General features: G+C 42.4%; 2 protein-coding genes across 6 annotated transcripts in view; one reads left to right on the top strand and one right to left on the bottom strand.

Moving 5' to 3' along the window:
- Nucleotides 1–2,661: 2,661 nt before the first annotated feature.
- Nucleotides 2,662–24,234, bottom strand: part of DNMBP (dynamin binding protein) — a 127,982-nt gene continuing 106,409 nt past the window's right edge. For 4 of the 5 annotated variants that reach the window (XM_060100855.1, XM_060100864.1, XM_060100883.1 and 1 more), the window contains 11 exons: nucleotides 22,593–22,740; nucleotides 21,961–21,978; nucleotides 21,395–21,594; nucleotides 19,683–19,813; nucleotides 18,434–18,538; nucleotides 15,718–15,846; nucleotides 10,440–10,772; nucleotides 9,898–10,077; nucleotides 8,435–8,633; nucleotides 5,832–6,373; nucleotides 2,662–4,313 (listed from right to left, as the gene is read on the bottom strand). In XM_060100855.1, the coding sequence (XP_059956838.1) occupies nucleotides 4,128–4,313; nucleotides 5,832–6,373; nucleotides 8,435–8,633; nucleotides 9,898–10,077; nucleotides 10,440–10,772; nucleotides 15,718–15,846; nucleotides 18,434–18,538; nucleotides 19,683–19,813; nucleotides 21,395–21,594; nucleotides 21,961–21,978; nucleotides 22,593–22,740 (2,171 nt within the window). In that variant the 3' untranslated portion in view covers nucleotides 2,662–4,127. The remainder of the gene's footprint in view (nucleotides 4,314–5,831; nucleotides 6,374–8,434; nucleotides 8,634–9,897; nucleotides 10,078–10,439; nucleotides 10,773–15,717; nucleotides 15,847–18,433; nucleotides 18,539–19,682; nucleotides 19,814–21,394; nucleotides 21,595–21,960; nucleotides 21,979–22,592; nucleotides 22,741–24,234) is intronic. The other variant, XM_060100873.1, reaches the window with a different exon arrangement.
- Nucleotides 12,109–12,543, top strand: LOC132496281 (ORM1-like protein 1). The gene is given in 1 exon segment (XM_060108617.1): nucleotides 12,109–12,543. A coding segment is annotated over 1 exon segment (357 nt). The 3' UTR covers nucleotides 12,466–12,543.

Genomic DNA, 24,234 nt, shown 5'->3' with positions numbered 1-24,234 from the left:
CTGACACCCTTTCCTTCCTTGGTTTTTGTAATTCCTACTTTTCCAACAGTAGAAAGTTCTACTAAAAATAACTGCCTACACAGGTGCTTCTCAAATTTAACATGCACACAAATCACCTGGTAACTTGATGCAGTAGGCCTGGGGTAGAGCCTGCATTTCCAGCGAGCTCCCAGGGTACACGGATGGTGATGCTGCTGGTCTGAAGACCACACTTAAAAAATCACCTAGGGACTTCCCTGGTGGTCCAGTGGGTAAGACTCCATGCTCCCAATGCAGGGCGCCTGGGTTCGATCCCTGATCGGGGAACTAGATCCCACATGCATGCCACAACTAAGGAGTCCGCGTGTCTCAACTAAGGAGTCCATGTGCCACAACTAAGATCCCACATGCCACAACTAAACATGTCGCAACAAAGATCCCATGTGCCACAACTAAGACCTGGCGCAGCCTAAATAAACAAATATTTTTTAAAAAAAGCACCTAGCAACCACTGTGCAGAATAGTATGGAGAGTTCCTTAAAAAAACTAAAAATAAAGCTACCATATGATCCAGCAATCCCACTCCTGGGCACATATCTGGAAAAGACAAAAACTCTAATTAGAAAAGATACAGGCACCCCAATGTTCACAGCTGCACTATTTACAATAGCCAAGACACGGAAGCAACCTAAGTGTCCATCAACAGATGAACGGATAAAGAAGATGTGGTAAATATATACAATGGAATACTACTCAGCCATAACAAAAAGAATAAATGCCATTTGCAGCAACATGGATGCAACTAGAGATTATCATACTAAGTGAAGTCAAAGACAAATATTGTATGATATCACTTATGTGTGGAATCTTAAAAAATGATACAAATGAACTTATTTACAAAACAGAAATAGATTCAAAGACATAGAAAACAACTTATGGTATACCAAAGGGGAAAATGGAGGAGGGATAAATTGGGAATTTGGAGTTAACAGATACACATCACTATATATAAAATAAACAAGAGACCTACTGTATAGCACAGGGAACTAGAGTCAATATCTTGTAATAACCTATAATGGAAAAGAATCTGAAAAAGAATATATATGTATAACTGAATCACTTTTCTGTATAACCTGAAACATTGTAAATTAACTATACTTCAATAAAAAATAATAAAAATAAAGAAAAAGCAAGACCTAGCAGACATCTAGTGTTTACAATACTCATCTTTTCATAAATTTGCTACCACCCCAATGATCTCCCCTTTGTTAGGGATTCATCATTTCTTCAATTTCATATTCTTTATAGGATGTTGCTGCTTTTTTCCATTCTCAAGCAATCTTAAGCCCCATCAGTTAACTTTTTCTTAGATTTTTCCGGCCTTCCATCTGTCCTCCCTCCAAATCATCCCGCTATCATTTACCTTTCCTACAAGGAATCCACCTAGGTAATAAGGAGTTTCTCATGAAATCTAAATTCCTTGACTTGGACCACAGGGCTCTCCAGTTTATTGTTCACTATGTGCCAGCGTTCTAGCACCCTCCATGTATTAACTCATTCCATCCGTACCACAACCCTGTAAGGCGGACAGTAGTATTTTCTCTACCTTAGATGAGAAAGCTGAAGCACAGGTTAGGTAAGCTGCCAAGGTCACAAAGCTCTTAAGTGTCTGAAGTCAGTCTGGCTCCAGAACAAGGTGGAAAGGCTCAGCCTGAGGCCTAAGTTTAAATTCAGGATCCATCAAAAACTGATGTGAGACTTGGGCAAGTCACAATGTCACTGGACCCCATCTTCCTACCTCATAAAACGAGAGTTGGCCTCGCTGGCCTGTAAGTTTCTTTCCCACAGAGTCCGTCTATTCACCTACGTTTCCTATTCCTTAACAGTATCAGGTGATACTTCTGTCACCCACTGTCCTCAGTGCCACCTCAGCTAGTGCTCCTGCTACTTCTCCCCCTCCCACCCCCTATCTGGCTTGAGCTGCTGTGTGGACTTGTTAGTTCATCACTAGTGCATCAGTTTCCACATCTGTCATGGCTGGGAAATACTTACCTCTTCAAGATCCCAGCTTCTCTGTTTTGCTAGGATTTTATCATAGGAAATGGCTTAATGAAGAGGCCTGCAGCATAGACATATTTTGAGTATACAGTGATTCTGCTGAAATTATATTTGACAAAATGAATTTTCTAAAAATAATTATTTATCTATCACTGGCTGTGTCTTCATTGCTGCACACAGGCTCTCTCTAGTTGCAGCGAGTGGGGGCTACTCTTCGTTGCGGTGTGCAGGCTTCTCATTGCGGTGGCTTCTCGTTGCGGAGCACGGGCTCTAGGCGTGTAGGCTTCAGTAGTTGTGGCACACGTGCTCAGTAGTTGTGGCTTGCGGGCTCTAGAGCTCAGGCTCAGTAGTTGTGGCACACGGGCTTAATTGTTCCGCTGCATGTGGGGTCTCCTGGACCAGGGCTCCAACCCGTGTTCTCTGCATTGGCAGGCGGATTCTTAACCACTACGCCACCTGGGAAGTCCCGACAAAATGAATTTTTGACCTGAGTTTCTTCAGTTAGTTTCTCCCATCTCTTCAGATCTGAGCATCACTGAATTGTCAAGAAGTTACCCCCAGAAACGTGAGAAGGTTCAGGCTAAACGTGGAGGGAAATCAAGAAAACATACTCATGGCCCTTAGAAATGCTTTTATTTATAAAATAACTACTTAAATATAAACATCTCTAGATACAAACACTATTCACAAGAGACTCTTGCGTTGCTTCCTTCTGACCAACCAGCAGACTCAGGGGGGCCAAGGAGTTCACAGGTATCTCCCAATTCATCATAACTTTAAGGCAAAGGTGCACTTGGAGGAGCAAGGGCTGTAAGGTTGTTCTTAATTCCCTTTCTTAAAAGACAAAATTCACGGTTTCCTGTTCCAAGGTAGGCTTTCTATCTGGGGCAGACCTTAAGAATCAGAGCCCTGCTCAAATAGAAACTTCAGGGGGAGATTCTTAGTGTTAGGATTAGTAAATATCTTCCTGAGGTGGAGGGAGGCACAATCAGGCACTTTAGATTCTGCTTGGCTTAGACCACGGTCTCTGAAGCACAGGGGCTGATGAAACAGAAAATGCTTATTTCCAAGTCTAGGATAAGCTACTTCTGGGACTGCTTATCCGAATTCAAATAAGACACACGTGTTATGTTTTCTGCACCAGTGGACAGTAGTGTGCTTGGATGAAGGGGAGAGGCATCCAGTCTCCCAGCAGGCTGGACTGGCTTCAGCCCAACGCAGAATGAATCCCTCTAATGAAATGGCAGGAGCTCTGATCCTGTTCTCCTAGGAAAGTCTATCAGATATTGAGCTTCAGGAGAGAGGCCAGGAGACATTATCACGCACAGACCATATAAAGTAGAGATGACTGTCAGCAAGGTGTGGAGGATAGCACCTAACGGGAAGAGAACCTTTCAGATGAAGGTTCAAGGAAGAGAAAGACCCTAAACATTTTTTAAAAGGAGAAAGAAAGTAGTTGAATTTTGCCCAAGGAAACTGGAAGTGCAGTGAAATAAATAAGAAAAAGATTACAGGTGGTAGCGTTTTAGGGACTTTTAGAAATAAGGGGTGTGTCTGTGAATGTGTGCCAGACACTGAGGTTTTAAAACACCAGATTTGGTACAAGGTCGACAAACTCCTTGCCACATGCAGAGGCGCAGCCTGAAAGGGCTCCCAGAGAATTATTTTCATCCAAGTCGGTTTCCGGTCAGTCGATCATGGTGCATGGGGCCACCCCAAACTCAGTATGGCACAACCAACTCCAACTTCTTCTAATGCTATAGCACAGCTTCCAGCATATATTGGATACTGGTCTTCTGACTGGAAATTTCTCGTTTCCAAAAGCTGACCCCAGGATTGGCCTCTCTTCTCACGGTCACTGAATCACTTGCAAGCCCCAGGGTCCATTTCAAATTCTAGAAATTCTAGCAAGCATCAAGGTTTGACAACCCAATCAAAGAGAGCAAGACTTATCTTGTGCCCCACTGTGCCATGGTTAAGCCATGCAGGCAGGGCCAGTGTCTCAAAAGCAGGCGCCCTTTCAGTGGACACCAGGACCCTTCAGCAGAAGGAAGCAAAGGCAGCAAGGTTGAATGGGAGGCAGAACAGGTTCAGGTGTACTCAGTTTTGCAGATATAATTGGATGGAACATAGCCCTTCTTCCCATTAACTTCAGCTAACCACCATTCTGTATTTCCTGTAACATCTTTAAACTCCAGGATCTTGAGTCTCTGATTGGCTGACACACTCAGCTCATTTGGGTTCCGTGCCTTGAAGGTATAGACAGCAAAATAGACCTGTGTGAGGAAGAGAAAGTGAGTTAGGAAATGGGAAACAGCTTGGAGCAAAGCTGCCCAACAGAAGTTCCTGTGGTGATGGGGACCATCTGTATCTGCACCATGAAATATGGCAGCCCTTAGCCACATGGCCATTGAGCACTCGAAATATGCCTAATGAAATGAAAGAACTTAATTTTAAACTTTGTTTAATTTTACCTAACTTAATTTTTTTTTTTTGGCGGTACGCGGGCCTCTCACCGCTGTGGCCTCTCCTGTTGCGGAGCACAGACTCCGGACACGCAGGTTCAGCGGCCATGGCTCATGGGCCCAGCTGCTCCGTGGCATGTGGGATCTTCCCGGACCGGGGCATGAACCCGTGTCCCCTGCATTGGCAGGCAGACTCTCAACCACTGCACCACCAGGGAAGCCCCCTAACTTAAATTTAAATAGCTACATACAGCTTGTGGCTACCCTAATGAACAGGGCAGATTTAAAGAAAACCAAAATTCACATATTTTTACTCTTTCAGAGTTGCCTTAAAGAGTGAAAGAAGCTGCAGTCAGCATGGAAGATGGATGAGACATGAGGATGCCCTTCCATACCCCTAACATAAATTCTGAACTTAAAAAACTTAAAAAAAAAAGAAGAAAAACACAACTAACCTCAAAGTAAGAAAGGATGCTCTCCAGGTGCCCATAACAAAGCTATCATGCAAAGCAAGGGTGGTATTCAGTGATCAGAAAGAGAAGTCAGGAGGCCCACGGGGGCACAGGGATGAATGCACACCCAAAGGCTGGGGTTTAGGACCTACTCAGAAACTGGAGCTTATGAGGCTAGAAGTGAGCTCCTTGCACAAAGTCAGAATCTAAGAAAGGGCCATTTCCTCCCTTATCATGTCTAGAAAAACTGACTGCTGGTGGGTCCAGAGCTGGGATGTGCGTCCTGGGCTGTGGTTTGTAACAGAACCACAGAGAGCTCACAGATGAAGGTAAGACACACACAGAGACTCACTGCTGCAAGTGAGCAAAGGCAAGAGGCAGGTGGTCAGGGATTCCTCAGCTGTGGTTGTGAAAGTGGCTTTAAAATATGTAGGTTTAAAATGTTTAAGATACAAAGACAAGAGCAGGCCATTATGAAAAGAACAGGAAAAACTGAAACAGAGCCAGACTTTTATTTCTGAATTCTAGAAATAAACATATAGTTATTTGAATAAAAAACTAAGTAGACGAGTTAAACAGCAGACTTTATACAATGGAAAAATCAGCACACTGGAAGAGCGGGAAAAGCTTCATGGTAAAACCTTGTAAATGCCCCAAGACACAACAGCCTGTGAAGTCAGCCAGGGAAGGGCCCAGAAGGAGTGGAGCTGCCCACTCTTACAGCAGTGAGTTCCCACGAATGCTTTAAGTATTTGTCTGCGAGCCCATCTCCAGGTCACCCCCAGGCCCTGGGTAGGCCTCTGACTCGCCCACTCCTGGGAGGGCATCACCTGCATCTGCTCAGGCGCAGTAACCACAGTACCCGGGCCACACTCACCTGGTTGCCTTCCGCCTCGCTGTTTTCCAGCTGTCCGTTTCTGTCATCCAGAGACACGGCTGTCCTTGCACATCCTTTTACGAGGTCTCTACCCTGCCCGTTTCGCCCTGACACGGGGTAACCAGGCATTTCTGGATGCCTGGGGTTTCGGGAGCTCCTCAGAGAGGGAGCAGGCTGCTGAAGGTCTCTGGCAGCGTCTACCGAGTCCCAGGGCCCATGCTGGGAGGGGGAATCTGGGTTCGAGGGGCATCTGGAAGGGCTACTCTCTGAGTTCAAGGATGCGCTGAGAGTTCCTTGGTCAAATTCTGTCAGTGAAGATGTGTCTGGAGGCTGTTTCTGGGAAGGCCCTGAGCTAAAGGACACGGCCACACTGCTGGGGTTGAAGGTCAAGGTGCCGCCGCTGTTCTGCCGCCGGGGGAACCTGGGGGAGGAGCTGCCGTGCTCCGACTCGGTGGAGGAGTGGCTGCCCACGGAGGCGTCGGAGTGGCTGCGGCGTGCATTGTAGGGCTTCAGGAAGGAGCTGTACACAAAGCCTTTGGTGACTGCGGGCAGGAAAAACAAACACGACAAGCTTTTCGTGGGAGGAGGAGGGTGGAGGAAATCAGGAGAGAAGAAACTATGGTTTAAGGTCAATAGTGAGACAAAATAAGATTCCTAGAGACCAACAGAACAGACACCATCCCAGGGCACAATGTGGGTGGTAGAGACAAGATACTGTGGCCTCCTGCCAGTTCACACCTATTACAACCGCACAACAGGTGAGTGACAAGGGGCTTTGCTGAGAATTAAGAGACAGTAACATAAACAACCACAGACCACATGTCTGAGTGAGCACGAGCAGATGAAGAGAACAGAAGGGCCAGACCATGGGAACAAAGGCTAAGGGGAAGACTTAACTAAGGATGTGTTCAATTGTCCATCGAGTGTGGTAAAAAGGGATTTTAAAAACCATCCTCAGCATGACAGAGCCCCTCGGATATGCCTCCCTGCCCTCTCCAACCACACACTTGAATCTCTGTCCCTGGTTTAGGAATGAGGTGGGAATACTGTGAGAACTAGCTGCTTATATTAGTTAGAATACACATCTAACACATGTTCATATCAATAAATTGCCTAAGATGAGGACAGAGAGGGCCCTCAGCTAAAACTATTAAGCATAGATTAGGGATTGAGATCCCTAATCCATAGGAAAAATTGTTATATTTATTAGGAAAGAATTATCTGTTAAGGCAGGGACCCAGAGTATGTAACCTCGACTCGAGCAAGGGCCATCTCTGTCTTGATCTTCAGAGTGTTTCCTGGACCTAAAAAAAAGGCCGGGCTGCATTTGTTCTATCTGCTGGGCAATGGGGAGGAGTCCCCTGAGCAGATGCCAAGGGGTGGAGGGTCTAAGAGCTGATGCTGTGAGCTTCTGGCTACCACTTTACTCACCAGGATTTAGTAGATAAGGAAGAACCCCAAGGATGGGGGGCGGTGGTGGGGGGCTCAAACAGCCTGGATCTTCACTAGGAGTTCATTTGTCTATCAGTGGCTCTCACCTGTCATCACCCTGGGGGCCCCATCCTTCATCCTTCCTTTCCCACTTCAATCTTTATTATTTTGGGTAAGCAGAACAGGGGGCTGGGGGAGGAGAAAAAGATCCACACAACACTTTTAAAGAAACTGAGAAATGTTAAAATTTTCAGTTCTTGTGGTATGAACATAGATGTTTATTATAGAGGCCCACAATCCTTTTCTAAAAACTCGGGGCTGGATGTGTTTTGGAGTTCGGATTTTGGGATTTAGGAAAGGTAATCAACTACACTATAGATTTCATGATATACTCAGCAGGGTCTGGGTCAACACCCCATAGTCAAACCCATTCATGTTTCTGTAGCAAAACGTATGTGACTAGTCACACCAAAAGGGAAAAGTAATGATCATAAACAGCCTCACATCATTTGTTCAGGTTTTGTCACCAAATGAGTTCAGATCAGGGGAGGTTTTGGCAAATTAGTTCTGAAAAAAAACACTCTGATATTTCAAAGCTTTTCAGATTTTGGAATTGTGGAGAAAGGATTATGGATAGGCATTATTCTTTGTACGTTGAAAAAAAATTCTGTATGCCTTCCCCACCACCACTCCCACCAGAAAAAAAAGCTGTAAGCTGTTTTTAAAGTCATTCCCTAAATAGTCATGAAGTAAAATTGTTTGTTGGTTGGGGGAGGACTCAAAAAGCAAACCCCTTCTTACAGGTTTTTAATTTATACGCTCACAAAACACACCTACAGAACTTGTGGTTCACTCAGGTTAGGATCGAGAGGGCAAAAGACCCTTCAGGCAGGATTCACTGCCTGTAAAGTTAAAGCAAGGCAAGATCTTGCAAGGTAGTAATGGAGTCTCCTCTGGAATTTTTAAAAAACAAAAACAAAATCAAAGACTGGTTTTGTTTCAGTAATGACTTGAGCATTACACTCTCTAGAGATGGAGAGAACTTTTAAGGTTGCTTTTCCCTTTAATCGAACACTCTCATATTTTTCTCTGGCTGACCCAGGATTCAGGCACAGTCCAAATCGCTCTTTCCTCATTTAGAGTTACAGTAATCTGTTGCCTACTGTTCTTACCTCCATTGTCAATCAGCCAGCGGTTCTGGCTGCCCATGGGGTCCTTTTTCTTAATCACGCCCACTAGGTCACCTTCCAGAAGTGAGACGTCCAGGTCCTGGGCAGCATTGAAGTTCCGTTCTGCTTGGAAGAGCTTTTCAGGGGGATACCTTGCCAAGAGGGAGGCCCGGAGTTCTTCCGACTGAAGCATGTAACTTGGCTGAAAGGCAATATAAGAAATACAATCATCAAAACCCCTTCCTGGCCGTTATCCCAGCAGCTGTATTTAATCCCATATGCTGTCAGTCAGTCAGAAATGGAGGCAATGACAGCCAGCTCCCTACTCCCATCAGATGCCTTTGTGCCTGAGTCAGTCCATGTGGCTAGGTAAAAATCGTAATCTCTTAGGTCACGTTTTGGTGCCTTTGTAGTAAGAAAATTTAACACACCCTTAGTTTTATATCTGTTATCCTGTGACAAAAATATGTGATTAAAGTGCCACCTAAAGAATCAAAATATCTAAGTAATATGAGTAGGTCTTCTTGTATTTTACTGTATGAATCTAAACTACTGAGACTTTCCTTATCTAGACTTCATATCTATAAAAACAATATTCACAAAAATAAGAAAAAGTAAATGTGATTAAAAAATCTGATTCCCTCTTTTAGATCATATAAATTAATGTCTATGGGATTACATGGGGCAAAAATATTGTAAGCACAGATAAATCAGCAGTCCTTTAGATTTTTACTCCATGTAATCTGGTATATTACTTTTCAGAGTATGCAAGAATCAAGTTCAAAAAGAAAATAACTCCAGGTTAAAAAGTGGTCAGCCATTAACTGTTTGGCAGTGTATCAGATAAGCACCTTTTCCAATACATGATCAAAAATAGGGAGCCTGGCAGAATTAACATGCCCTTAAACCAGTTCCTTTGACTGATCAAAGTACTAACATTAATCCTTTACTAACTCCTTTCATTGTATAGGATAGGATCCAAGAATGCTTTTCAGAGGGCATTTTGAAGTCTGTACCAGGAGGCACACTAGTGGTGCCTAGTGATAGCGAGTGAAGGAATGAATGAGTGAGAGCATGAGAGATTTGAACTCAATAACCTTTATTCTCCAATTATTATAAAATATTTAAACTCCTATTAAATTGCTCCTCTGTAGAGACAGAGCTGAGTCCATCAATATTAATAATAATAATGATGATGATGATAGCTTACTTGAATAACACTAACTAATAATAGTGCCAGGCAACGTCCAAGTGTTTTACATATTTTAACTCATTTGAATCTCAAAACAACTCTATGATGTAGGTATAACTATTATCTGTGTTTTAGACATGAGGAAACCAATGAAGCACTTGCTCAAGGACACAGAGTGAGTCACTGTCAGAACCGGGATCTGAACCCAGGCGGTCTCACTCAGGAGTTCACACCTTAACCACCAGGCCATATGAGCCTCTCCAGTTCCACTCACCAGGCCCAGGAGTGGCTTTCGGGTGGACTGGCGGTCCATAGTTTTCCTCTCAAATGACCTCTTGGTGGCAGGAAGAGACTCTGGGAAGAAGGTGAAAACCTGGAGTTGCTGCAGGACCCTGCTGTGCTCCTCATGGAAGACGGCAATCAGGTTCCCTTCCCTGCCGGTGACTTTGAGTAACTGGAGTCCATGCACAGGGAGAGCAGAGACAGAGGAAAGAAGAGAATACAAGTGAACGATCCCAGGACTGGCACAGTCTCCTTAAAACTCCTCGAGTGTAAGCCACCAACACCGCAGCCCAGTGTCCGCAGCCCGAGCTGGCTGGCTCCTCCGGGATCTCTCAGGGTGGAAAGAGAGCCATTTAAAGGCCACGGGTTCCCCGGCTCCATCAAGGGATCAAGAATTCTGATTCCCGACAGGCCTGACCTAGTGACATACTTAATCTACCTAGTTTAATAATGTCTCTGACAACCTGGCTGTGTATTCCCAGAAAAACTCCAGAAGTTGGGAGTCTACCTCTCCATGGGGAGGGCAGGCCTCACCGAGAGCAACGGCTTCAGCTGCTCCAGCGCCTGGCGCACGAAGTCACAGTGGGCCTCGGCGTAGCCATGCACACAGTTGCTGAAGAGGCCCTGCGCGTACTGATGGAACTTGGGCAGCTCGTCCAGCAGCTGGGCGTTCAGGGCCTCGTAGTTGTTCCGGGCCGACTGCAGCTCCTCCAAGGTCTTCTTGTCCTTCAGCTTCTCTGCCCGTTCTGTACAGTTATAGAAGTCCAGAAGCTTGTCAAAGCGTTTCTGCACCAGCTTGTGGGGCCCCGTGAACATGTTCAGTAACTGATTCAGGGGAGAGATGACCAGCCGCTCTGTCCTCTCCTTCTGTGGGGACGAGAAAGGCACGGTGTTCAGTGTCCCGAATTTGTTATTCTCAAAACTCTCTTCAGGTGGATTTTGTTATGTCCTGTACCACCTGCTTTGCTCCTAGTGCACGAGCTAAACCCATGCAGATCTGACAGTGTTCTGCTTATCCGACACCAGATGTACGTACATATTCCACAAAGCTTCTCAGCTTATAACTCTTCACCCAACAATTTGCTCACGCCAAAGAGTGTGCAAAATAGCTGTACAGTTGATAACAAATGCTAAACTACATACATGAACATGATGTTTGCATTACAACCCATTTGTGACCATCTGTCTGGTATCACTTATGTGTATGTGTCTATATATAACTTGAATTTAACTTAATATTTAGTTGTTAAAAATAGAATTACCATATGCCCCAACAATCCCACTCCTGGGCATATACCCAAACAAAACCATAATTCAAAAAGATACATGCACCTCTATGTTCACAGCAGCAGTATTCACCATAGCCAAGACATGGAAACAACCTAAATGTCTGTTTACAGATGAACTGATAAAGAAGATGTGGTACATATATACAATGGAATACTACTCAGCCATAAAAAGGAATGAAATAATGCCATCTGTAACAACATGGATGCAACCAGAGATTATCATACTAAGCCAGAAAGACAAAGCAAGTAACACATGATACCACTTATACGTGGAATCTAAAATATGACACAGGACTTCCCTGGTGGTGTAGTCGTTAACAATCTGCCTGCCAATGCCGGGGACACGAGTTCGAGCTCTGGTCTGGGAAGATCCCACATGCCGCGAAGCAACTAAGCCTGCATGCCACAACTACTGAAGCCCATGCACCTAGAGTCTGTGCTCCAAAACAAGAGAAGCCACCCAATGAGAAGCCCATGCACTGCAACAAAGGGTAGCCCCCACTCACTGCAACTACAGAAAGTACGTGTGCAGCAACAAAGACCCAATGCAGCCAAAAATAAATAAATAGATAGATAGATAGATAAATAGATAAATAAATAAATAAAATATGACACAAATGAACCTATCTATGAAACAGAAACAGAATCAGGGACATAGAGAATACACTGGTGGCTGCCAAGGGGGAAGGAGGTGGGAGAGTGTTGGATTGGGAGTTGGGGATTAGCAGATGCAAACTGGTATATAGAGAATGGACAAACAATAAGGTCCCGCTGTGTAGCACAGGGAACTATATTCAATATCCTTCAATAAACCATAATGGAGGAGATGCCGCCGTCAGCCCTGCAGCTGCCGTGGAGCTGATACTGCTCCCAGCCAGCCAGCCAGCCGCCAGGAGTGGGGCGGCAGCGCAAACATGAATGTTGGAGCGGCCCACAGTGAGGTGAATCCAAATACCCGTGTAATGAACAGCCAGGGTATGTGGCTGACATAGGCATTGGGAGTTGGCTTGCTTCATATTGTTTTACTCAGTATTCCCTTCTTCAGTGTTCCTGTTGCTTGGACCTTAACAAATGTTATACATAATCTGGGCATGTATGTATTTCTGCATGCGGTAAAAGGAACACCATTTGAAACTCCTGACCAGGGTAAAGCGAGGCTCCTAACTCATTGGGAACAACGGGACTATGGAGTACAGTTTACATCTTCAAGGAAGTTTTTCACAATTTCTCCAATAATTCTATATTTTCTGGCAAGTTTCTATACAAAGTAGGATCCAACTCACTTCATCATAAACACAGCTTCTCTCCTGAGTGTGCTAATTCCCAAAATGCCACAGCTACATGGTGTTCGGATCTTTGGAATTAATAAGTATTGAAATGTGTTCTGAAATGAACAGAAATTTTTACAGCTACTGAGTTTTCTGTAAGGAAGGAGTGGTTAGTAAACTGCACTATTTCTGTGATAATGTGACATGAGAGGTAGCTACACTGGAGAGCCAATTGCTGGTTCTTCATATGCTGTTTTGAAGTGCAGATCCTTACAAGAAGATGCCTCTGTTTAATGCATCTGGTATCCTTCTGAAGAGGGGCTTTAGAGGCAGGCTGGGCAGGCCCAGCTTATAAGTTAAATGGCTATAAAGTAAGGGTGTAGTAGATAAATCCAAGGAAATAAGAGATTTATAAGAAACTAAGTCCAGCTTAGCTTATAATGAATGGGCATTATGTTAGGAGAAGAAAATGTTTAATCATTCAGTCATGGTCAATTTAAGCAGAGTTACATGTAAACCAGAATCATTTCTTTACAAGTTTATTATAGATTGTTTTTATTACTATGCATATTCCTCTTGTGTTATATAAGAGGATATATACCCTCTTGTTTTATACAAACCAATTCCTACCTTATGAATGTACTTTTTGGTTTTGCAGGCTCAACATTGTGTTGATAGATGAGTTCATTTTTTTTTTTTTTTTTTTTCTTTTTGCTGTATGCGGGCCTCTCACTGTTGTGGCCTCTCCCGTTGTGGAGCACAGGCTCCGGATGCGCAGGCCCAGCGGCCATGGCTCACGGGCCCAGCCGCTCCGTGGCATATGGGATCCTCCCAGACCGGGGCACGAACCCGTATCCCCTGCATCGGCAGGCGGACTCTTAACCACTGCGCCACCAGGGAGGCCCGATGAGTTCATTTTTACATTTATTAAGTTACTGAGTTCATGAAGGTCCACCTTCGTGACTAACTGATGATAGAAGATAGTTAGGCATCTTAGAAGCAGCCTCTGAGTCGGCCTTCTAAGTTTGGAACGAAGTGGGTTTTGCTGCCTTTCCATATACAAGGCTGCTAAACCAATTAAGAAAATAATTTATTTCTTGTAATTAAAGTATATGGTAACTTAAAGTTCTGCTTATTTGGTTGAGCAATCTGATTGTTGAAGTCTGCCATTTTTTAGCAATGGAAATTTAAAATGGACAACTACATAGCCAACCTGTGATCTGGCAGAAACTGCTTCTCTAGCAATACTATCCGAGTAAATAATGGAGTCTTTTTTTAGCAGGTCTGCAGTAAAAGATATCTTTTCTTAGTCCTCCTGCTCTCAATCTCCATACTTTGCCCATTAATATTTTGCCTGTCGATACATGAGTCTTAGTATAGATAACTCAGAATGGTAACTATTTCCAAAGCAGCAACCATACTGAATCCTTGTGACTTAAAAGAAGCTTTCTATAGTTGCTGACATTAATTGCAAGAAATAACTATTTTCTACTTTGAGAAGTAAACATGTCAAAAAAAGTTCTGATATGTGACGAAACTGAAAAACCTAGAACATTTGTAAGCAAAATTGAGTGAAAAGAATTATAATGCTATTCACAATAGCCTGGAGATGGAAACAACCTAAGTGTCCATCGTCAGATGAATGGATAAAGAAGATGTGGCACATATAGACAATGGAATATTACTCAGCCATAAAAAGAAACGAAACTGAGCTATTTGTAATGAGGTGGATAGACCTAGAGTCTGTCATACAGAGTGAAGTAAGTCAGAAAGAGAAAGACAAATACCGTATGCTAACACATATATATGGAATTTAAGAAAAAAAATGTCATGAAGAACCTAGGGGTAAAACAGGAATAAAGACACAGACCTACTTGAGAATGGACTTGAGGATATGGGGAGGGGGAAGGGTAAGCTGTGACAAAGCGAGAGAGAGGCATGGACATATATACAGTACCAAACGTAAGGTAGATAGCTAGTGGGAAGCAGCGGCACAGCACAGGGAGATCAGCTCGGTGCTTTGTGACCGCCTGGAGGGGTGGGATAGGGAGGGTGGGAGGGAGGGAGATGCATGAGGGAAGGGATGTGGGAACAGATGTATATGTATGGCTGATTCACTTTGTTATAAAGCAGAAACTAAAAAAAAAAAGAAAAAGAATTATAATGCCAACTTAAAAATCAATTTGTTTCAAATTGACTTTTGGAGGTAAGATCATTGTTTTGTATTTCATAAGTACTGAGTTTAGAAATCAGTTGTATGATAATGCCTTTGTACGTTTGTCTTTTCTTATGTATTTTTAAATAACCAGTAATCTATACTTTAATAAATTTTTCTTTGGTGTAAAACAAAAAAAAACCATAATGGAAAAGAATATAAAAAAGAATGCATATATATGTGTAACTGAGTCACTCTGCTGTACAGAAGTAATTAACATAACATTGTAATTTAACTATACATCAATAAGAAATAAGTTAAAAAAAGATTTAGTTGTTACATAAATCTGGGGTAGAGAAACTTTCACACACCCATCATACCTCTTCTACTCATAACTACTTAGTAATAATCTGTTTTCACTTTTCAAAAGTTTTTGTCTAATTCTTTCTAGAGGGACAGACACAAAGGGCACAATATTGACACAAAAGGACATAAGTAGGTGCTTAGTAAATTACTTTTAATAAGATGCTACTGTTAGAATAACTGTACGTTCCCCCAAGTTCCCCCAATGTTTTCTAAAGATGCTTCAAGCATCCAGAGGGCTCCAAGAAACTATCAAAGCCCACCCATTTCTACTCAGGAGATATATATAGAATATATATTTAGAATTTCCCAAGCAATTTGGCATTTAGTATTCTTTACAAAATAGTTTGTGCCATTTCAAAAATCTATTTGTTAATCTCTTAACTATGCATAAATATTCCGTTTTAAGTTATTAGTTCTTTAGTTGTTTTCTTTTGATCAGTTATCAGTAGTGATACCAGATTAAATTTCCTGGTTTTCCTTTATCCCCTGAAACTGGGCTGATCACAAGCTATAAAAAAATCTATTTGCATACATGCAGGTCCTATCTGTCCTTTCAGCTGATTGGAAGTCAGGTTCTGAATATAAAATTCTGATATGAACTTAGCTAAAGGACACTAGGATTCCTGGTCCATGGAAGCATGTCTCTATGGAATTAACTTTTCCATGAGCTGGATGTTAGAGAGAACCCTGGGAAGAGGCCCAGCCTGAAAAAAGTGGGCTGAAGAGTCACTTACAAAATTTGTGAAGAGCTGGTCACTGATGTAGCGATGCACCTTCTCGAACTGTTCCAAGTCTCTGTGTCCCTTCTCCATGCACACATCCCACATGCTCACGGCAGCCACCACCTTCACACATGCTGATTCCTGCAGCCAGTTACAAACACAGGTAAGACCAGACAGAACTTCTAGCCTCCATCATTCATCCTAGATAGCAGTTAGCAGTCAGAACCAAACTGACCTGCCCGTCCAAGGGCTGTCACCCATTGCTAGGGAGACAAGCCTTTTTAAGAGTTGGGTGCTCAGGTGTATACTTGCTACACATTTAGATAACATGGGGAGAAAATAGCCAATAGGGAGATATCAAAATTAGAGGAATTGTAGGGTAAAGTCCTAAGGCAAGGGAACCATACTTAGTCAAATCTCTTACTTTAAACCAATATGTTCCTGGAAAGTCTTATAAGCCCTCATTTTTACTTGATCACATTTTCAAAACATGAAGGGAGAGAGTTTGCTATTTAAAAGAAGTGTCGGAAGCACTTCAAATCAGTGGGTATTACTCAATAAATGATAATGAAAGATAACTAGATAAAAACCAAAAAGTTGGATTCCTACCTCAAACATTATATACTAATGTAAATTCCAGCTAGATTGATGACTTTAATATAAAAAAATAAAATGATAAAAGTACTGGAACATAGGACATCTTTTTAAAATTATCTTGGAATGGGAAAGACCTTTTAAAGTATGACACAGAACTAAGAAACCATAAAAGTTTAGTTAGACTACACAAAAATAAAACTCTTCTACACAGAGAAAACCTTTTAAGCAAATTCAAAAGTCAACAAACTAGGGTAGGGGGTATTTGTAAGCCAGCATCTCAGAAGAAGGGCTCTTTTCTCCAACATATACAAAGGTACGACCAGTCAATAAGAAAAAGAACAATAAATCAATAAATAAGTGCCCCCAAATATAGACAAATCACAGAAAAAGAAATATAATGATTTAAACATACGAAAATATCCTCAACTTCATTCATAATATAAGAAATGTAAATTCAAACTATATTAAAATAGCGATTTTTACCTTTCTTGCTGGCAAAGATAAGACATTTTGATTTTGATAACACTGTATGTTAGCAAGGGATGGGGAAACTGTTTCCTACATTGCTGGTGGGGAGTTTTCACTGGTATGATATCTATGAAATTTGCATTGCTGTATGATTTGGCTCAGAAAATCTAGTACTCTGGCCTTCAGATATACTCACATAGATCAGAAAAATGATCTACGTGCAAGGGTATTTCTCGTGCCAATGTTTCTAATTTTTTGCAACAACTTAAACATCCATCGATGGGGACTAGTTAAATTTATTATGGCATGTCCATGACAATTAAATACTATGCAGTTGTAAAAAAGAACAAGGCAGCTCTGTGTGTGCAAATATGGAACGATTTCCAAAATGCAAAACCCAAGATGCTCAACAGTGCATGTGTCTCTCTCTCTCTCCCTCACACACATATCTCTGACAGAAGAATCTGACAGATGTGTCTGCCTCTATAGATGACTAGGAGACAGGGGAGGGGGAGGAGTTATTTTTACTTTATACTTATCCCTTTGGTAGTTTTTGAATTTTGTACCATTTTACTTAGTTAAAAAATTATAATAATAATTACAATAATGATTTTTAAAAAGCGAAGGATCTCTTTTAAAGGAAATTATTTGTTTCATGGGATGAGATTTTCCTGTGTGAGGGACAGGGATATATGGTGTACTTATATAAACACTATTCTATTAAATCAACAGAGAAATTACAGGTATTAAGAGAAAGGATTCTAGTCCTGGCTCTGATTTCATGAAGGAAGCACTACCTGAGGGAAGGAAGACCAGGGCCCGCCTGATCTCCCAAGTTCTTCCAACTCTCTAGACCTATGCGTGGCTCTAACAACCTTAGAGGCCTATGTACAGTTGTAAATAAATATTATTATTAGGAAGCACACCCCACAGGAACCATTCTCTTACTATTTGATCTTCAAAATGATTTTGACAAAATGAACTGTCACAAGTGCTTCTTCTATAACTGGGTACAGGAGACAGGGTGATGAAGATCGAAAGAGAGGGAGGAAAGAGCTAGGTCCCTTTACTATGAATACAACAGTGCTGATCTTCTGACGTTGTTTAACTTTTAAATAACCTGTAAGAGGGCCTTCCCTGGTGGCACAGGGGTTAAGACTCCACGCTCCCAATGCAGGGGGCCCAGGTTTGATCCCTGGTCAGGGAACTAGATCCCACACTCATGCCGCAACTAAGAGTTTGCGTGCCACAACTAAGGAGCCCACGTGTCGCAACTAAGGAGCTGACGAGCCAAAACTTGCTCACCTGCTGCAACCAACCAACCAACCAACCAACCAAATAAATAAATAAATAAATAAAACAGTAACAGGAGGATATTCGTTCAGTATTTATATCCGTAAGAATCCCAATAAAAAGTTTGTCATGGCATACTGGTCATTTGAGCCCAGGTTATTCCACATTCATTAAGCAATATGCTGGATGAACAGGAGAGCGGATGGAATTACACCGTATGTGATTCCTTTTTTTTTCTTTTGGGATCTTAGTTCCCCGACCAGGGATTGAACCCAGGCCCATGGCAGTGAAAGCACTGAGTCCTAACCACTGGACCACCAGGGAATTCCCCACTGTATGTGATTCTAATGAGAGTGATGTCTTTACTCACCCGGATATGCTGGAGGTAGAGAGACAGGTCTCGGATAAAAGATTTGATCAATCTTTCTTGCATTCGGAAGTTTTTCTCTGTTTCTTCAAATACTTCATCTTTAATCTGTTCAAAATAAAAAAGTGCTGTTAGCAAATTGGGACTCTCCCTCAACAGATGTTATTGGCAAAAGCATCTTTCTTTTTTTTTTTTTTTTTTTTTTTTTTCGGTATGTGGGCCTCTCACTGTTGTGGCCTCTCCCGTTGCGGAGCACAGGCTCCGGACGCGCAGGCTCAGCGGCCATGGCTCACGGGCCCAGCCGCTCTGCGGCATGTGGGATCTTCCCAGACAGGGGCATGAACCCGTGCCCCCTGCATCGGCAGGCGGACTCTCAACCACTGCGCCACCAGGGAAGCCCAAAAGCATCTTTCTTAAAAGCATCTTTTGTTTAAATTTTAAGCCTTTGATGTTTCCCTGAATCATACTGAATTGGATTTGACAGAGCTCCTAAGTACACACAGGCCCTCCTGGCTCTAACTGACCCCCTCTGTTCCTGATGGAAACCCTTTGCTGGTCAGGCTGTTTGCTTCACCAGTATTGTTGCCTTGCCTCGTCTGCCCCCCTCTCTCCCTATGCCAAACCTGCCCCTCTCCTTTAAGACTCAGATTAAATCTCTTGCCAACATGAAGCACACTCACGGAGCTCCAGTTTTCTTAAGTACCATAGCGTGTAGAGAACAAACTACAAAGCTTAGCAACTCATTCTTTATCTGGTATTTTCCACTGACTGTATCACATACACATCGTTCAGTGCATGAAGTCTGGAGACTGGATCGACTCTGTTGATAACTGTTTTACAAATCACCCAAACCTTAGACTTTACATTTCCTCATGTGTGACATATGGTGTTGAACAAGGTGATCTCTTAAATCCCTTCTAGCTTAACATGTCTACAATTTTAATTTTGTCTCCCCAAATAGATTATAAGCTCCTTATGGGTGTCTAAAACCATGATAACTATTACACGGTGACCGATTTGGCCTCCTGATTTGCCTTTATACACACTGTAAGAAGCTCACCAAGGCTCAGATGGAGGGTTGGGTGGATGGATTTAAATAAACAGTAGCTGCAGGGTCCTGTATCCACCAGCTAGCAAACACCAGGGGAGGTACTAAGAGGGGAATCTCGCCAATTCACACCATGCAGGCTGCCCCGTGGAGCCCTGAAAAGCAGCCAAAGACAGGCTGAACCTTCAAGCGCAGGAACCTCACCTGTGGGGCAAAGCCAGTGAGGTGCTTCAGGTGACTGCTAACCCGGTTGGATTTCTTGATGATGGAGTGGATGTTCAGTTTGGAAATTTTCTCCATGAGGCTATCTTCATCACCCTTTCGGTACTTGAGGACTGGGGAGTGAGTCAAATTGGTGAGTGAAGAAAGCCCTCTTCTGAGCGTGGACAGACTACAAATGAGACTAACAACCCAAACTAGAGCTAGTGCTTGTTTTCAATGAGCTTATAACTGAGTACACAAAACATTAATCCAAATCACCATTTATGGACAAATCAGATACCTGGAGAACAGCAGAGGCTGTGCGCAGACTGGAGAAGGTTAGAGACAAGGAAAGAAGGTCGCAGAGGTGTAAGGAACAGAGCCTAAGATTTGGAGTCAAGGAAACCTCTGAGTTCAGTGCCTGGGTCTGTCATTTCACCAAGGTGTGGCCTTAGGGAATTCCCTGGTGGTACAGTGGTTAGGACTCTGCACTTGCACTGCCAGGGCCTGGGTTCAATCCCTGGTCAGGGAACTAAGGTCCTGCAAACCATGTGGTACAGCGACAAAAAAAAAAAAAAGGTGTGGCCTTAAATAAGCCACTTAACTTCTCTGAGCCCCATTTTCCTTTCCAATAAGATGTAGAAAGTAACAGTACCTGACTTATAAGACCACCTTAAATGGTCTCATATACAAATGAGATATTTATATACAATCGTCTCATATAGTGAAATGCTATGCAGGAGTTTTTGATTAATCTATGTGTCATGCATCAGGCACAGTCTGCATAAAAGCCTGGAAATAAGAGTAAAAGGGTAGCAAGGGAAGGCTGGGTGGTAGCAAAAAGGCACACTTTACTGTTGTAGGAGATGAAGATGACATTACATGAAGAGGTATGAACCAAGACAAAGGGCCAGATGGCCAGAGAGCTTTAACATCCACAGTCAACATTAAACACGGGTGTCATGGCTGAAGCAGAAGGGGAAAATGATTTTAGATAAATATGGAGAATAGTGGAGAGACAGGCAAAGAGGTTATATTATAGATTCTTTGAAGATATGAATAATAAATCAGCTTAGCACAGTCACCATGCTATACTCATTGAGTGTTCAAAATCAAAGCCTCGACAAGAGATTTGATGAGACAAAAGAAATGGTTCAGTTTGTTCTATATTATAAAGAAAGCGAGAGTGTTTGGCAACTGACTGCACAGTTCTGTGGGGGAGGGGAGGGGCACAGACCAGAGGCAGGACTGATGGGACCAGGGAGGTGGGCAAACCCGGGTCTTCTGAAAGAACACAAAAAAGTTCTAGCTTAAGTGGAAACACTAAAATATCCAACCAGACGTGCGGAGCAAACACATATAAGCATGGACTGAAAAGGACTGCCTTCAATGAGTTGAGAAGGCAATCACTCATGCTTGAAGGAACTCTCCTGATCAGCCATTCTCTAACAGGTCTTTATATCTCTTAGGAAAGACTCATTGCTATAAGCTTTATCACAGGTGCCTTATTTCCAACATGCATGGTTGTGCTTTTATTATTATCACTGCTTTTTTTCTTTCATTATCTCATTTTCCCCAAATTCTATTACCATTTCTTCATCACAGCCCTATTACCTACCATCTGCTTGTCCACCTCTGGTGAAGTAATTAATTCTTTTGAGAAGGAGAACATTCTCAAGGGTATACCTCCTTTTCAGCAAGTATGCTTTTCTTACCCAGGTCCTTTCGACGTTTATATTCATTAATGTTAACGTTGATTTCCTTGACTGCAAGGACTGCATTGGTTAAAGGCACTTTATCTGGGTGGGATTCAGGGGTGGAATTCAGCAACTCCATCAGCAGCAGTGGGTAGCGCATTACTCTCTGCACTGGTTTGATGAGGAAGGAGCCCAGGTTAATATAATTTGTGCATCCCCTTCAAGAGAAGGAAAAACAGAGACTTCAGTCAACTGTCAGTAACACAGGGCCTACAGGTAGTATCTGTTATTCCTAATATAGCTCCGTTCTTTCACCCTACTTCCCAACTTCATTCATTCACATTTACTGGGCACCTAATAAACACCAGGCAGTGTTCTAGGTGCTGCGGGTTTAGTAGTGACCCAAAAAAGTCCCTGCCCTGGTGGAAAGAGGCAGACAATAATCAAACAAACATTATATGAAGTGTCATTTGGTGGTAAGTGCTATGGAGGAAAATACAGCAAGGCAGGTCTACTTCTAGGTTTCTGTCTATAAAGGAAGAAAATAATGAAACGAGCTTCTGCATCAAGTGGCAAGAACTTACCATTCATTGTACAGGCTCCTACAGGGCAGTGAGCATGAAAAGAAGAAACAGCGGATTAAAGAAAATACTGATGCTGATTTTCACATTCCTCTCAGAACATATTAGTCCAACTAATGCCTATTAGCTGGGCAGACAAAAACCACATGGGATAGAAGGGGAATTGTGAATGTCTATTGTGGCATATCTAGTCTATTAAAAAAAAGTCAATAAGCCCTTAACTTCACTTTGACCTACTTAGACATATATTATATCCTTATAGCCTGCCTCCCTAAGACAGGAGACTCTCACCTGATGGTCAAGAATAACTGACTTTATCTTCTTACCTTTTCTCTCATTTGGACCAAACTATCTTCCTGGCAGCTTCTTACCTGAAAATACTAACTTAATACTTTGTGTGTATAGATAAAAGTGATTTTAATGGATAAAACTACAGGCAGGAAGCTACTTAAGATTTCCATGATATAGAATGGGAAAAGGCAAGTTACAGAACAGGACCTATGATAATGTATCACTTATATTTAAAATATGATAGATCCATAGATGTCATAAGAAGTCTAGACATAGACATGGGAGTGACTTCCAAAAGGCAGAACTAAAGAGCTATGATGGAATGAAGTGCTCAAAACTCCTACTTAAGATCTGCCAAGGAGTCCTGAAGATGCTTCTGGATCTTCTCATCCTTCTCATATATTTCCAGCAATGAGATGGCCTCATCATGATTCTGGCAATAAACCTTGTATGTTCCTTCAAGCTCATCTCGGTGATCAAGAAACACCGGTCCTTTGGAATATACACAAACATACAGTGTTTTTTAGTAACTTTCTTCTCAGCATTCTAAATGGAAGGTATATAACCAAACTTTAATACCAGATAATCCTATCACAAGAAATGAGAATAAGACTATCATTCAAATTAATATGATATTTCCATGTAACAGCTTAAAATTCTACTTATTTAAAGCAAAATTTAAGAGCACTCTCTCATCCGTGTACTTATTTTTCAGAACGCATACACATGCACACGTGCGTGCACACACACACAGCTGGTCCCTGAAACAGAGTCCAGTCCCTTTTCCGTCAGGCAGAGTAAGGCATTTGCAAGTACTCTCCATATAGGCATGTGATCAGAACCTGTAAAGACCCCTCAGCTCTCTAAGCCCCAAATCTCCACAGGGGTGAAGAGATCCTTCTACGGCAGCAGCTTCCAACCTTTTCTTTGCACGTAAATACACAGGACTATGAAGTTTATCATATTAAGAAATATATTAATTTATAATATAAATTAATATATAAATATATTAATAATATATTATATAAATATAAAACCCCCTGAATCTATGATATAATATGTGTATTTCTTTATAAAGCACTGAATAGCAGAACATAGCAATGAATCTAATAATCACCATAATTTCAAAGTATGATGAGTGACACAAGAAACTGGTATAACATGTGTTGTTTCTGGTCATTGCTCGAATTTAGAGATACTGCAACAACTTAATGTGATATGAGCATGTGACTTCAGTTGGTGACAAAGTCACTGTTCCCTACAGTCATACTTTAAATCAATGCTAAATTTCTGTTATAAATTAAGAAACTTCTATATAAGTTGGTGGACTACTTGAAATCTACTCATGGACCCCTGGTCTACACCATTTGGGCATAGGAATAATTCCTAAGCAAACTTCCCCGGAGCAATTTCATTTAGATCAGCTGCCTGAATGTGCCGATTCCCTGAATTGTTAAAACTGCTCTTCCTCTTGCCCCTCTTCCCTCTGTGTACTTGGTCCTTCCTTCTTCAGCCTGCACTGCTCCCCAAAAGACAACGTCCTCTCATCCTTGAGCTCCTCCCTCAAAATATGACCCTACTTACTGCATCCCCTATAACTATTTCTCCCAGCTGCTCTGGGCATACACCCCTTCCCTCAGGGAACCCCATCCTTTTCTCTACAAGGCCACCTCTGTTCCCTCCACGTTGTGTCCTATGGAATTCCCTATTCTCGTGCAGAGCACCTTCTATTTAAATGAAATGTATTTCCTTAATTATAGCTCCTTCCAAAAGAGAGCCTTGACTGTGTCCACACAAACCACACTCGCACTGCTGTCCAACTGGCAGCCTTTCTTTGTCTAATCCTGTGACTCAACAAGCACAGGAATTAAGAGTGGGGCTGCTTCCTTTTGACCCTCAGGGCCACTTTGGAATCCCTGAGCCACCAATGTCTTTATCCAGTTTCACCATCCGGTATTTGCCTGTCTTCTCCCCTTCGTATCCATT

The sequence above is a fragment of the Mesoplodon densirostris genome, chromosome 1 (assembly GCF_025265405.1).
Source record: "Mesoplodon densirostris isolate mMesDen1 chromosome 1, mMesDen1 primary haplotype, whole genome shotgun sequence".
In the NCBI taxonomy this organism is placed as follows: Eukaryota; Metazoa; Chordata; class Mammalia; order Artiodactyla; family Ziphiidae; genus Mesoplodon; species Mesoplodon densirostris.
Note: the sequence above shows the minus strand (reverse complement) of the source record. Positions and strands in the feature narration are given on the sequence as shown.